The sequence below is a fragment of the Formica exsecta genome, unplaced genomic scaffold, assembly GCF_003651465.1.
Source record: "Formica exsecta isolate Colony F162 unplaced genomic scaffold, ASM365146v1 scaffold236, whole genome shotgun sequence".
NCBI classification, from domain to species: Eukaryota; Metazoa; Arthropoda; class Insecta; order Hymenoptera; family Formicidae; genus Formica; species Formica exsecta.
Window position 1 is genome coordinate 1,120,778 of NW_021849640.1, and position 15,429 is coordinate 1,136,206.

Sequence of the window (15,429 nt, forward strand, 5' to 3'; positions counted from 1 at the left end):
ATATATATATATATACATATATACAGAGTGCTGGGCTCCTCTCGATCGATCCTCGAAGGATGTAGAGACCAACAGAGGTGACTCCGAGAGAGAGAGAAAGAGAGGAGGGGGAGGAGGGAGAAGAATGAGAGAGTATGCGGGGAGAAGGGGGGAGGAATAGAAGAGAGAAGAGCGAGAGACTCGTCGAGAAAATAACTAATAGGGGTGGGGTTGCAAGAGACGCTACGGATGTGTGCGGATGTGGCGAGGAAGGCAGAGGGGCAACAGAAGGGAAGAGAGGGGGAACGGGAGGGATGAGTTAGATAAGGATGAGAATATTGGGCCAAGTGGAAGGGAAACGAAGGGATGATGCTCGCGCTTGGAAACTACCTATGCCGTCGTCACGCCGGTACGAACAGTACTGCAAAATGTCGGGTACCTACGGATTCCTTTCATGCTCGCACGTATACATCGGGTGTCCCGGAACGAGACGCGACGTATGAACGAAGATTCGATGTAGTTCGACGGACAAATGGACGAGATACTCGACAAGTGAAAATAATCGGAAAGAACGAATATGGCAAATACAATTCATTTCGAGACTACGATCGAATTAATAATACAAAGTTGCAACAACCATTTCTAAAATATATTAACAAATTCGAACAAACGTTCGCGTTTTAAGACTCGGACTGTATCGGACCTGTCCAAACATCTTTGAAAGACTCGGTCATATTTCAATCAGCTTGCGAACGATCTGCGAACTGTCGCGAACGCGATTACGAATCCCGCGATGAGACAATCGTATAACGAAGATGCTATAAAGGCTTGATTCGACATTATATAAATAGCCACAAACCTTTGCGGCCTCTAGGGTCTCTACAAATAGGGGAGACTGCGTTGTATAAACGGTTAGTAGACAAGCGGTATTAGAGGAGGGACAACGACTTAGGTCTCTCACTTCGAACGCAGGACAGGTATAAATCTTTGCCGTTGGACGGCGGCCGAGCAGCGAGCGACCGATGCGTGATTTCTTTTCCCCTTTCCGCGTATAGGAGACTGTTACGGTCGATATACAAAGTACGAGAGGCAAGGATAAAATTAAATTTTCGATTAATAGATTTCGGCCTTTCGGCTGATCTGTCGATAAAAAGGCAACGCGACCGTTCGATTAATTTCCAACTGCGAGTTAACAAAGAGAATATCTCCGCGATTAATATGGCTTTGAGATAATCTCGAGACGCGCGCATTCCCGTTGAGAGCACGAGAACGGGAACAAGTCTCGATTTTTGCCACGACGCAAGAAACCGTGACATTCCTACCGCGATGCAAGAAGCTCCGCCGAGTTTCGGTCGCACGCCGGTGCACGCTGCATCATCGCGCAGTCGCGTGGGTGTAGGTAGATGAAACTGCGTTTATGCGCGCACGCACATTTCATGTCCTTCGGCCGTGAGGACGAAAAAGGACAACACCGGCCGTGAACAAAGAGATGCACACACGGGAACGAAACGGATCCTCCGCTGTTTCAACACTGCCGACGAGAAACGGAAAGTAGCGATGAAATGATACAGCAATTACATCTTGTAAATCTGGCTTGTTACGTTAGTATTATCGTCAAAATAATGTTCGGTTATTCCGATGCGAGAAAGTCGATGGTGATTCTGGACAAGTTGCGGACGATATCTATATACCTGAGAAATAGCGCTTCGACTGGAAATCCAGATACGTCATAGGTGTAGCCACTTTACAGGAGTTTTATTAAGCGGCTTTCACGTTTCTTGGATAAAACTTGGCGTCATAAATAAAATCAGGATGAAAAAGGAGGAAAAATCAATCGCGGGGAGAATCTTTGTCTTATACAAAGCGCGGCCGAAAAAGGAACAAACGCGATCATAACACTGTAAATACGGTTGATAATACAATGATGCTGATAATACAAAACAAGAGAGAGAGAATCGGCCATGATATCATCAACCATATGAGAGCTCCCTTAAGTTGCTTTCATGTTCCTTGGATAAAATTTAGCGTCATGAATAAAATCAAGATCAAAAAAAGAGGAAAATCAGCAGGCAGAATCTTTGTCATGTACAAAGCGCGGCCGAAAAAGGAACGAACGCGATAATAACACTGTAAATACGATCGGTAATACGACGATACTGATAAAACGAGAGACAAAGGGAAAGAGAATATCGGCCGTGACGTCGTCAACCATGTGAGAGCACCCTTAAGCGCGCCCTCTTCCTCCCCCCTTCCCTTCCCCCTCTCACGGCGCGCGAGAGCGCGTCGGACTCGCGCACTTGACTGCCGTGCTCTAAGTGAGAGCGCCACGTGACGTCGTCGTCGCTCTCGACCCCAGCCGCTGTGCTTCCGATAGCACGCGGGCCGATTGCACGGTGCGCCGCGATTGGCCACACCTTTTCGTGTCGGCCGTGCCGCTTCGGATGCGATGTAACGATAATAACGACGAGCAGCTCTCGACGGCAGCGGCGGCGGCGGCTCGGAGGACGAGCCGGAACGGATGACACGACGACGCGGTTGTGACGGATGCATGCGTTATCCACTAGGCGCGCGGATCTTACGTGCGAGTGACCCGGCAACGTCGCTGATCGGATGTATACGGGGTGTCGCGCGCGCGCGCGGCGGACCTATCCGCTCTTTTACTTCTCTTGCCCTTGTTCGACGAGTCCGAGATTCTTCTTCTACGTTTCACGCGCATTTAGAGACCCGATAATATAGACGCGACCCGTCTACGCGCGAACGCTTCGCTATAACTATATGTGTATTATTCTGCTAAAGTAGTTGTTTACGCATTTATCGATCCCACATGATTCTCCATTTTTGGGACACTAAGTATTATTGAAATCCTCCGCTCCTGTGGTGATATCTAATTTAGAAATCCGAAATATGTATAAGAGCCAATCGCAATTGTGACTGACATTCCAAATATGGAGATGCACGGGACAAAACGGGTGTACTACCGTGTATTTAATAATACCGCTAGAATGTACACAGATAATGATATTCACTCGTCGATATTCTTTGTCGACGTTACGTCATCGTGAGACGCGAATACTTAACGTCTGAATAAATGCAAGCGCGATCGATATAGGCGGATCGTTGTAAATATTACATTATTCGCGGAGCAAGTTTCTACATCGAGCACGTAATATATCCCCCCTGCAGGATATTTTTCCAAGCAGTTTCGAAGGAGAAGTAATTTCGAACGAGCGAGAGCCCTACACGCTCGAAACGGTTTCCTTTAATTCTACCGTGTTAAATCAATACAAGATTACGATTATTGTATATGAGACGAATTCCCTCTCTCCGTCTGTATTACAGCTTGTACATTTGGGACACTCTATATATCATGATGTCGTAATTTGCCGAAAATAGAATCGACGTGTATACAAATGAGTCGTCTCTCCGAGAGAAAAGAACTAATGTGTGATTTGATCGATACCTCGCGCGCAAAGATTGTATTATTATATATTAGTTTCGACTATAGCGATGTTTATTAAATTTAACATAATGTCAGCACATATGTTGTGTAGAATAATAATGCGCAATATCGTTATTAATGTAAATATCGTACCAATGTAAGAAAAATCAATATGAGCCAAAACATCGATATCGATATAAAATTCTTTTATTCGAACAATTAGACTTTTGGACGTTTCAATCATTCATTTTTGGACATTATGCATAATTACTTTGTAAAATTGTGTAATTAAATAATTAAATATAAAAGAGTAATTGTATACACGGCTGATGATAATCAAAATAAATGATCAAAATGTTCCGAAAGTACAATTGTTTGGATAAAAGAATTGTTTATCAATGTCGGCGTGTGCGTTTTGACTCGTATCGATCTTATCAATTCATATTTACATTGCTTTCGAATCTACGAGAGTTGCAAACTTTATTATATTGTATCCATACACTTTTTTTTTTAGGGAATTTATCGAGGAATGTTATTTTTAATCATTATTAGAACACTGTAAAAGCGGGCCATTTATTTTGTATGCATGTGTGTATAATTACATATTAACTTTAATTTTCCATTTTTTTCAGAATTAATTAAATTAAAACTGCACACATTTAATATTTGAACTGTCAAATGCCCATTGCTCAACCATGACAAGCTTTTATTGATATTAAGTAATGTACCGCGCAGCGATAATAGAGATAACCAATCAGCAGAGAACAAGCAACAATACTTGCGAGTATCGACTTAACATGTCTTTTTTAAGAGTGGATGAAAGGTAATATGTAACAACACCAGTCCGTTTTAAAGCGAATGAATATTCTTTTGCCGCATATTTTTGTTCATGAACAGTGAAAACGTCTTACGATGTCATTGTATTCCTCTTTAAAGAGAGAGAAAAAGAGGAAAAAGACAAGAGCAATCACGTTGCTACAACGTGCGTGACAATTTAAACGCCGCGTTTTCATCATAAGCATCAAGATAAGAGTCGATACGTTGCCGGCCCCGTGAGCGCGCGATAAAACGATAAAGTAGAAAATTTGCGGACAAAATCTAAAGCTCCAATGTGCGGCAACTACTGCACGATCACGTGCGTCAGCTAATTACTCGTTTCAACCGAGTTCCAAGTCGATAAGACGATAGAGAGTACGTCAATAGAATGAATGATAATCCTACTAAACGAATGTAGCTTGACGAACGATCCGTCATCATGTAACATCATCTGTTTAAAATCGCAAGAAGCTTCCGATGAAAAAATGCCGATGAAAAAATGACGCGACAGAAACTATTCGCATCGCAAAATAGAGCATTCGGTGATAATCAAGGTTGGGTAGTATTCGTATTATACTCGATGTATTATACCGGGTTTCCTCCATGTATTATACATAGTATTATACATAGTATAATACGTCATGAGTTCAACCATGTATTATACGTATGATGTTCGAATGTGATTGGTTCTTACTCCTAAAACCAACAAATCAACGTCGATTAACAAGACAATGTTCAACGGTTGTTTCCTGAACGTAACCATAGATCACGCGATTTGGAAAAACTAAAAATAAATTTCGAAAATATGAGTCGTGGAGGTAGACCATATCACAAATTTTGGGAGAAAGGAAATTTTGAAAAATATTATGAAGGCCAAAGACTTTTTGCATATTGTAGTTATTGCAAAAAAATCATACGTCACAGTGCCGAAAATAGGTTAAGGAATCACAGTATAATTCCCTTTTGCACGCACAGGACGCGTCAACGAATTAAGCCTGTCACACACGCTTTTCCATAACTATAAGATTTCGACCAATCGCGTTGCTCTGGACAACCGAATCGAGCCTTAAGCCCGTGTCACACTACGCATTGCGGACGCGGATCGGATTTGGATTACGGACTGCGAATCGTCAATCATCCAATCAGATCCTTGGCTACTTCGCTCTGATTGGATAAATGACGATTCGCAGTCCGTACTCCAAATCCGATTGGAGTCCGCAATGCGTGTGACACGGACTTTAGAACATGTATAATACGTTTCCTACGTTTTCATGCGTATCATACAGTTTCCTACACGAAAATGTAGGAAACTACTCAAAATGACCAAATGACCTAAGTGATAATCATTGTAAAAAAACTATCAAAACTGAAAAAAAAACGTGCAATTTAAGGGAAACCGTTGATGGTAGAAAATTCGCGACGCGTAAAAAAAAACAATGTCAACGATCAAAATAGGCGAAACAATATTAAGGCCTTATAATGATCGAACACACGTTACAACGATAATCAGTAATAGCGATTTGCGCCGGAACAATAGCCTTTCACGCGTGATGTGTTACCGAATTCACAAAGACCAATCGATTCTTTTTCGAGCTCTTCAAATATCCAGATTGGTCTAGAAAATTAATCAAATAAAAGGCACGAATGATCAAGCAGTCCGTATTACATAATCGCTCGCATTTACATATCTTGCAATTTTTTCGCGCTTATTTTGCATATTGCGTTTTTCTCGAGATGCTCGTTTCGCACAAAAATCTTTTGTGTAAATACTGCATTAGTGATTATATACTATTTATCAGTGTGTGGATATATACAGGGTGAGTCATTTTAATCAACGCACGCAAATATCTCGTAAAGTAAGCAAGATGGAAAAAAATGTTTTATCGACTTCTCGCGAACATCGCTATTTTGTAATATCGAATCTTTTTGCATTTGAAACCACGTCGACGACGACGATGATAGAAAAAAAAAAAAAAATATTTTTGTCCGGGGGGGATAAAAGAATAGAAGAGAGAGAAGGAACGCGTGCGCGCTATAGACAGCTCACCCTCGCTCCGAGAAAGCGGGCCTCCAATAACTCCTGCTTCCTTGGGTCCAGGGTGGCCTGAAAGTGCTCCATCTTGACGCCAGCGCCTGGAACAACAAGTCACAGCGAATTACACTCCGACCTTTTGCCCGTGGCGTCGGTGGAAAATCTACCGATAAGAATTGGAGAATGATATCCAAGATCTACGAGTGTCTATATCGCATGCGGATTATGTGTACGAGATCCTGATTGATTTGAAATCAATGCGATATTAGAATAAAGAGGAATGCGAAGATATGCATAAAGGACGAGAGAGGAAATCGAGAAAGAGATTAAGCCAGAGTTAGTTGCGCGAAAAAAAATGGAAGCAGAGACTGGAATATCGCGAAAGCTTTCCCCCAGTACGCTTGATGGCCGATATTAAATATCGGGTGGCACTATTATATACGCTCTGCAATCGCAGAAAGATATCGCGCTCGTTGCGTTTCCAATCGATTTTCGCTATTATCATCTCCGCGGGCGCACACGAGATCGGAGAAGAAAAAAAGAAAATTATTTGGCGAGAATCTCTGGGAGAGGAATGCCTTAATCACGGTCGTGTTTTCTCTCTTCGGATTATATTACGAAAGAAGATTATCTCTGTTGCGTATCCGAACAAGGGGATAAAATGCGGAGAGAGCGATATTAATCCGTTCAATGTTCGGTATCGCGATTCGAATCCTTCTAAATGCTACGGGAAATCCGCGGACAGGGAATTATCTTCCGTCACCTTTGGAACCATAATTATCCGCGTTTCGACGCGCAATATCGCTGGCATCCCCGACTACCGCGACATTGGTATAAAGCTCACCGATGATTACAGCGCGCGCAATAAACTGGACATCCCACGGCTCGTAAACGGCACAATCCGAGTGCTATAATTAGCGTTGCGGGGCCACGTTATGCTGGGCATTATCTATTTCGATCAAACGGATTGAATTTAACTTGCGCCGGTCCTCTCCGCGAATAAACTATGCACCATTGTCCGATCTGGAGTCCGTCTCGTAAAAATAGTTAAATAGACGCGCGTGAGCGATATATAATTCGTGCTTAAAATAAAGTATATAGATTCATGCCGCGGATATTCTTTTCCTTTATTTGCGTTATAAATAAAACTATCTGAAAAGAAATTTCTCCTTAAAGAGCTTAATAAACTCTTTATATAACTTTTTTTTCGGAGCACATAGATTCTCGGAAAGATAATTGTCGACTTGAAAATCTGCTCAAGCTTGGCCCAGTCAAAAATTTATTATTTACGACTAGAACTTTTAGCAACAAATAATAAAATTCTTGAAACTCTAGAAAGTAGTTAGTTGTGCATATATCACGAGATGCGATGTGGAAGAGAGAAAAAAAAAAAAAAAAAAAAAAAAAACTGCGTCTACAAATTTTCATCAGTCTCGTTTTTACCAGATTCCTCCGTTCGTTCTGTTATCAACGCGAACACGAACGAATGAGTCGTTCTGCTCCGCCGTTACTTTCGAGAATCACTGCAATCCGTTAAAGACATTATACACGTTCACGACGCGTGACCGGCCGTTGCGCGTTACCGACGTTCTTTTATATACCGATGTTTATCGATCTTTCCGTTTCTGCGGATGGGATCCGCGGTAGTATTCGCGCTCGGACAAATTGAGAAAGTGAGACGAGAAAATTCGTCGTCCTCGCGGTAAATGACGAATTAAAGTCAAACTCGGGGATCGCGCAAAAACGACGCAACGAGCTGCTTAATAAATCCGAGCGGGTGAACGCGCGCGCGAATGTAGTAGCGCAGTCATTGAACTCGTCGTTGGCTACAATTTTCATGTAAAACGAGGGCAAGGCTATTTTATTCGTAATGTGCTTGGGATAGAAGCGAATGGACTCGCCGTAAGAAGATAGATGCGGTTCGTCGAGGCGCGAGTTTAATTGTGCAACTCTCAAAACAATGCACTTTTACGACATAACGTGTAACGCGCACGACGCGATACTTCAGACAGGGAGATACTTGGATCTCATCGCGAGAAAATTTATCGCGACATTATTGTCGCTGTCAATTTGACATTGTGTACGCGAAAGCCCTTTTTAATCGATCCAAAGATTTTGATCCGTGATTTATTACCGGGGACGTTTTCCTTTTTTATTTATTTTTTTTGTTTTTTGTTTTCCAACTCTTACGTGACGCCGATGTTACGTCGGAGAAGTGTCACGACGGGCACAGCTGGAATTTCATTCGTTCTACAAAAGGCGCGGAGAAAGCGAGGCACGCTAGCAACAATGTGAGACGCGCGTTGCCCAGGATATTTCGCGGGCGGGATCTATACGCGAACAATATCGGAGAATTACATTGCACGCGCGCGCATCCATTGCTGCATCTGGGCAGCTTCTGAAAAAGTGTGTCATCGAATACTTGGATCTCCGTCAGCGAGACGCTGCTATCGAGAAAAACATCCACATTTCGTGCAGTATATTGGACTTATAAGTAGCGATGGGATTAAGTATCTTATAATACAAGTAAGTTCGAATTTTGTTTGCATGCTTTCGAACTCTCTACGATTATTTCAGAAAAAAAAGCAGTACTTTTAAGAAGACTTGTACCTAAAGAGGAAATAGGTTCGAACCCTTTATGAAGACTTCGAAAAACAAAAGCACTTCAAGTAGACTCGAACTTGGATAAAGTATGTTCGAATCTTTTATTAGTATTTGTGTGTGTGTGTGTGTGTGTTTGGTTGTAAGCATAGGTGGAATGGGAGATATAAATGCGTAGCAAATACTATAAATAGGTTTAATCATAGAGTTCGCGAGTACTACTTATAAAAGATTCAATTCTTTACGATAAAAAGTACTTACAGTTACATTTCGAATCTATTCATTCTAAAATTCGAATATAACTGTTCTAGATCTTCGATTACTTCGCAAGTATAATATATGAAAGATTATTTCTTACGAGTATATTAATCGAATTCTAGAACAGGAAACTTGATTATTGAATTCGATTCGGATTTTTAAGTACATATTGATCCCATCCCTGCTTATAAGCTAAAACGCGATATCGAATGTTACGTGTTGCCAGGAGGGAGCGCGTCTTTATCGTCGTTTTTACCGTGACTAGCAATATTTATACGGAGATGACTAATTAGAATCTGTTACATTTACAAACGCGTGTATTTCTGTCGCGATAAAACGCGAAAAAAATGTCGCGATCAATGAGCATGCAGTTTTTACGCGTGTGTTTGGTTGTAAGCATAGGTGGAATGGGAGATATAAATGCGTAGCAAATACTATAAATAGGTTTAATCATAGAGTTCGCGAGTACTACTTATAAAAGATTCAATTCTTTACGATAAAAAGTACTTACAGTTACATTTCGAATCTATTCATTCTAAAATTCGAATATAACTGTTCTAGATCTTCGATTACTTCGCAAGTATAATATATGAAAGATTATTTCTTACGAGTATATTAATCGAATTCTAGAACAGGAAACTTGATTATTGAATTCGATTCGGATTTTTAAGTACATATTGATCCCATCCCTGCTTATAAGCTAAAACGCGATATCGAATGTTACGTGTTGCCAGGAGGGAGCGCGTCTTTATCGTCGTTTTTACCGTGACTAGCAATATTTATACGGAGATGACTAATTAGAATCTGTTACATTTACAAACGCGTGTATTTCTGTCGCGATAAAACGCGAAAAAAATGTCGCGATCAATGAGCATGCAGTTTTTACGCAATGTGCGAAATGCAAAAATAAAACTTGTTGCGCAATAATTTCCGTTTTCCTACAAACTCCTGTATAAAAATCTCCAAGTATTTCATTTCTGTAATATTGAGCACCTTCTTCTTCAGCATCGATACTTTATTTTCCGTCGCGATAAAACCGAAAGCATTAATCAATCATATCAATTGTTTAACGTAATATTATCGGAAAGAGAGTTCAGAGAGTTTCCGTGAGATTTATAGATTTAGTAGAGCTCTTATTCCGCAGGAAATTCCTCCTGCAGAACTTTGCGCTACAGGATAAAATGACATACTTGTGACAAACTCATCGAGTTTGTGTGTCATGGATATTGTAATCTTATAACAAACTTATAATATTTATTATATGTATACAGTAACAACTATTAATATTTATTATATGTATACAGTAACAGCTAATACAGGAGAGCCACAACTGAGACCTTCAATATTATATCTCAGAATGAAGATCGGGATAATCCGTGTACGAAACCTACTGAACTATGTTTTAGGGCGAACGAAACATACATATAAAGCTGATTAAAATAAGAAAACGAGATATCTTTAAAGATAATCTTTTTCACGATCCATGTAAAATTATTTGTAAGAAACGCCTTGTGTACGTGTGTCGCGTTTAACCTTCATAATAATAAAATATTTCAAAACTGTTTTCTTTCCTTGTATTTATACGAACGAGAAATATTCTCATGGCTTTTTACGCGCATTTTCACGCACAAGATGGATAAAAAGTTAGTAGCAGAATATGTACAATGTTCTACTCTGTAGAAAATAAGATCTTGCTGCAAAGTTTTAACATTAACATCTCATAAGCGTAATAGATAAATGTCGACCGACGTGTGTCACCTGATTTATTCTTACGTTACTTTAATCGTATATATATTGTAAATAATATCCGTATTTTCATATACCGGGTATCCCGAGACTCCCAAGATCCGCGAATATCGATTCGAGCGTGACGTCTCTCACTTTCGATCGCTTGGGTTGACTATCAATAGCCCTCAACGTTATTTTTTTCTTCTTCCATTAATTTTGACGGCGGAAAAAAATTAATCAATGAGTATCGAGCGGGTGATAAATTACATTGCAAAAAATTTTCTGGAAATTCAGACACATTTTTGACTAAATTTTCAGATCTGGGTGTATGAAAGAAATTTCAGACAATCTGTCTTGATTATCGGAGTGATTTTTCTGAAAGTTCAGAAAAGTGTGTCTGAAAATTCAGACAGTTTGTCTGCAAAAAAGCTGCGGACACTTTGAAGTTTCGGTTCAGTTTTCTTATAATGTATACGATCCGTGTGATACTTACCACCACCAGAATTCCAGCAATTATCAGTCATCCCTGTTTATCCATCTGCAAAGTTGGCACTACATTATAATCACACTGATCCAACTCGCTCGAATGTCTCGCGACGCGGTGGTCCTTGACGGCGACGTTACGCACACCGGATACACTTTTCATGAGCCCTAGAGTGCCGCCCGACAAAACTCTCAGCTCCGCCGCATCGCTTTACACCAATGAGAGCACCTGTCTCATTATTGATCTCACACTACACACTCTCTCTCGATCGCGATGTACCGGGTGGGCCGCAGCACCGCGGGAGCATCCGTGGATTTTTCGCACTCCCCGACTTCCGGGGCTTCGAGAGTCCTCCTCCTCGGCGAGCGCCTCGTGGATCTTCTCTGTAATGACACGATCACGCGCGTCTACAAAACCGTCGAGAGCGTTTTAACCTACTTTTTTAAATCGTATGTCCGTTTCATTAATTTGTACGATCGCTAATGTAATTTGAGCAACCTACATCGAACGGTTATCGATTAACGTCCCTCCTTAGGATTCATTTTGGATTTGTCTCGTTTAAAGAGAGAAAAAATAAATGTCTTTTATAATATAATATATTATACCTCATAAAAGTCAAAAGTGAATTGACGAGCGAATTGACTGCCGAAACAAATCAATCGATCTTAAATTTAATCACGTCACGTAAGCATTGTTTACTCGAATCCATTACAATGGACGCGATTCGAGTAACGACCAACGTATGAGAATACATGAATACACGATTACAAGGCACAATGAAACCTGGGAGAGAAAATTATCAACATGCATCGGTGCACACGCCAGCTTCGCGTCTTCGAGAATCTTTATCCACGTAGATTCAAATACACGCGCGTCAATTTCTCTCGGGAATAATTTCTCCTTTTGCTCATCCGGCGTAATATATCGGTGGATTTGTCTCGTTTAAAGAGAGAAAAAATAAATGTCTTTTATAATATAATATATTATACCTCATAAAAGTCAAAAGTGAATTGACGAGCGAATTGACTGCCGAAACAAATCAATCGATCTTAAATTTAATCACGTCACGTAAGCATTGTTTACTCGAATCCATTACAATGGACGCGATTCGAGTAACGACCAACGTATGAGAATACATGAATACACGATTACAAGGCACAATGAAACCTGGGAGAGAAAATTATCAACATGCATCGGTGCACACGCCAGCTTCGCGTCTTCGAGAATCTTTATCCACGTAGATTCAAATACACGCGCGTCAATTTCTCTCGGGAATAATTTCTCCTTTTGCTCATCCGGCGTAATATATCGGAAGGAAAGCCGCGAGATGGGAAAACTAATGCCCCCACGATGTGTAAGTGTACCAGGGTACAGCAACGCGCATAATGGCGGCATGATGAATCAGGAATCAGTCTCCCGAATGCGAGCGCAAAATACGAACCTTGAAAAATATAATATATAAAGATAGATAAAAAAAAAACATGCATTTTTAATGCATACTTGTCAATTAAATTTAAAAACAAAAAGTTTGCGCACTAATAACCGCGCTTTGAATAATATACGACGTTATACTTTTGATACTTTGTTTACCGACGTTGCAATTTTTTCTCTTTTCCTCCAAAGCGCGAGCTTTGTGCGTTTGTTTCGTTAGAATAGAAGAAGAAGTACAGAAGGGAACGCAACACTCTGTTGTTAGTCAGTAGTTGGCGATTATCCGAGTGAATCCTAAGGAGAGTCGCCGAGATGAGGTTATACTCCGATATAAACCAAAGGCGCCGGTCGGAGTTCGAGGTCTTGTACGGATTTAAGCCCGAATTGCACGACGAATAGCAATACACGATTATTTAATCGATTCGAGTTAATTTATAAATCGTATATTAAGGAGTAATAAAGAAACATAAAATAGAGATGTTTTATAAATAAATAAGAATTTAAACACTCAAAAATGGCATTTTTCCGTCTTTGTAATAATCGAAATCTATTTTCTCTCTATCTGTATTTCAATATACTATAGTTGAAGATATATGTATCGAATATTCGAAATTGTTAACACAACCGATGATAGGTATAACGAAGGAATAACCCGCGGTATCTTACTGAAAATTTGACAACGTCGTATCTCTCATTTTCTTACAGTTCGTCGCGCCTCTGGCCCTTTTATTGGCCCTGATATCGGTGTCGACAAAATTACAGCGCAACAATACCGACCGCGTAGGTGCCGCTTTAGTCAAAGAGAGAAAATTGATCGAGAGACAAGCGAGCGCACACAGTTGGCATAACCGGCCGTTTAATCCGCCGATCGATCCGATCCTCGAATCGGCGATACGTACGTATATAAACCGTCCTGCGATTCCGGGATCCCTGTCGCCGCCGATCCGAGAATTATCGGCCGCGATTGGCTCGCGTGTATCCACGCGACTTTTGTAGCAACACGCTCGAAAAACTCGGTTCAGTAGACGCGCGAGAGAGCCAACAAACGCGAAGGCGACGACGACAAGGCGATGGCTCGGATCGCCGAGGCTCTCCTCGTCGTCCTCCTCCTCCTCCTAGCCCCTCCCTCCCACCCTCCCGGCCGCCTCCCAGTCTCCTCGCGACGTCCAGCCAGAGACTTGGAGGTTACACACGACGAGTAATCGATTCATTCGCTGACAACGCACTCCTCGAGATCGTAGGAACAGACGATGTCTCGACGCGACTCACTTATTTTTTCTTTTTCTCCTTTTTTATTCCTTTCCTTCCTCCTCGCTCCTTCTTGTCACGCTCGCGAAAACGACGCGATTACGAACAAACGAACGCGCGGTAATAGGGGATCGCCTCTCCGTGTTCGTTTCACCTCCGCACCGCTTCCGTTTTCTTCCCCCGCACGCGGTATGTCTCTTTCTCCGTCTTCCGCTCTGGTTCGCTTCACCCCGTCCCTCTGCCGATCTCTCTCTCTCTCTCGCTCGCAGGCGCGAACGAGCGCGCACTTCCTAATACGTTCCTCTCGTCTCGTCGCGCACACGAGCGACTGTTTTTTCCGCTCGCCCTCACGAGCGAAAACTGATTGAAGCGGCGACACGCGCTCGTGAAATTTCGCGACTCCGCCGAACAGCACGCGCCGTTCACCGCATCTCTCGTTGCATGATGGACGCGTATATAATTATCTTCCTTCTCTCTCTCTCTCTCTCTCGCTCTCTCTCTTTCACTACACCTCTCCGTCTATCAATCGGTCTCTTACGATCTCTCGTTCCCTTTGGCCTTCTCTCTCACGACATAGCGCACTCCGTTTATCGGAAGAAAGAAGGAGAAAAACCTCATCTGGAAGATGGCCGCCGCCCGCCAGTCACCGATTTATCCCTCTCTCGCATGGCGCACTCTTTCGCGACAAGAGACACCGCGAGCCACCCGGGTAGACCGCGGCTCTCGCACCGCGTTCGCGATGCACTCGGTCGTCAGCTGCGACACTAACGAGAGACGAGAACGATTACTACGACGACGACGACGACGACGGGACAGGACGGCCGTAACGGCAACGACTACGACTACGACTACAACACGAGAACGATGACACTAGAGCGAGAAAGCAAGATGCCGGTACGCGCGCGTCGGCCACACTCTCGCCCGACAGTACTCGTACTAAAAAGCTCACCTCGTAGGAACCGTAACGCACTCTCCTCTCGACGTACACAGAAGGAGCGCAACACACAGAGGGGCACTCGCGACACACACGCGAGCGCGCGCGCACGCGGCCTCGTACGTGTACACACTGCACCGCGCGGCGCGGCGCGGAACGGTGCGGTTGCGGTGCGGCGACGGTGGTTCCGCGGCGGACACGCGCGCGCCGAGATACACGGGACTTTTAAAAAAAGGGGCGACGCGTCTCTCTCGCTTTATACAAATATATATGTGTATCTCTCTCTCTCTCTCTGTCTCGCTCACCTCGGATCGCGATTGAATTGCGAATCCGCGCGAAGGAGAAACGCGCGGCCGTGCTCTCCGTCAATGTTTTTCCGCTGCACTCGCGACGCGAAATTTAACGGCAACCTTAGGCGACAACGATAACAGTGACGTAGCCAGTCACACACCATGGCGTTCCGCTCCGCGCGGCCTCCT

General features: G+C 42.6%; 1 protein-coding gene across 6 annotated transcripts in view; it reads right to left on the reverse strand.

The window, feature by feature from the left end:
* The window catches only part of LOC115235857 (serine/threonine-protein kinase tousled-like 2), a 46,432-nt gene extending 31,003 nt beyond the window's left edge, over positions 1 to 15,429 (reverse strand). Inside the window, exons 1-3 of one of the 6 annotated variants that reach the window (XM_029807914.1) lie at positions 15,256 to 15,429; positions 11,347 to 11,720; positions 6,282 to 6,367 (exon numbers count right to left, since the gene is read on the reverse strand). In XM_029807914.1, the coding sequence (XP_029663774.1) occupies positions 6,282 to 6,367; positions 11,347 to 11,377 (117 nt within the window). In that variant the 5' untranslated portion in view covers positions 11,378 to 11,720; positions 15,256 to 15,429. Of the gene's footprint in view, positions 1 to 6,281; positions 6,368 to 11,346; positions 11,721 to 13,667; positions 13,868 to 14,037 lie in introns of those variants that run through there. The other 5 variants (XM_029807912.1, XM_029807911.1, XM_029807910.1 and 2 more) reach the window with 5 other exon arrangements.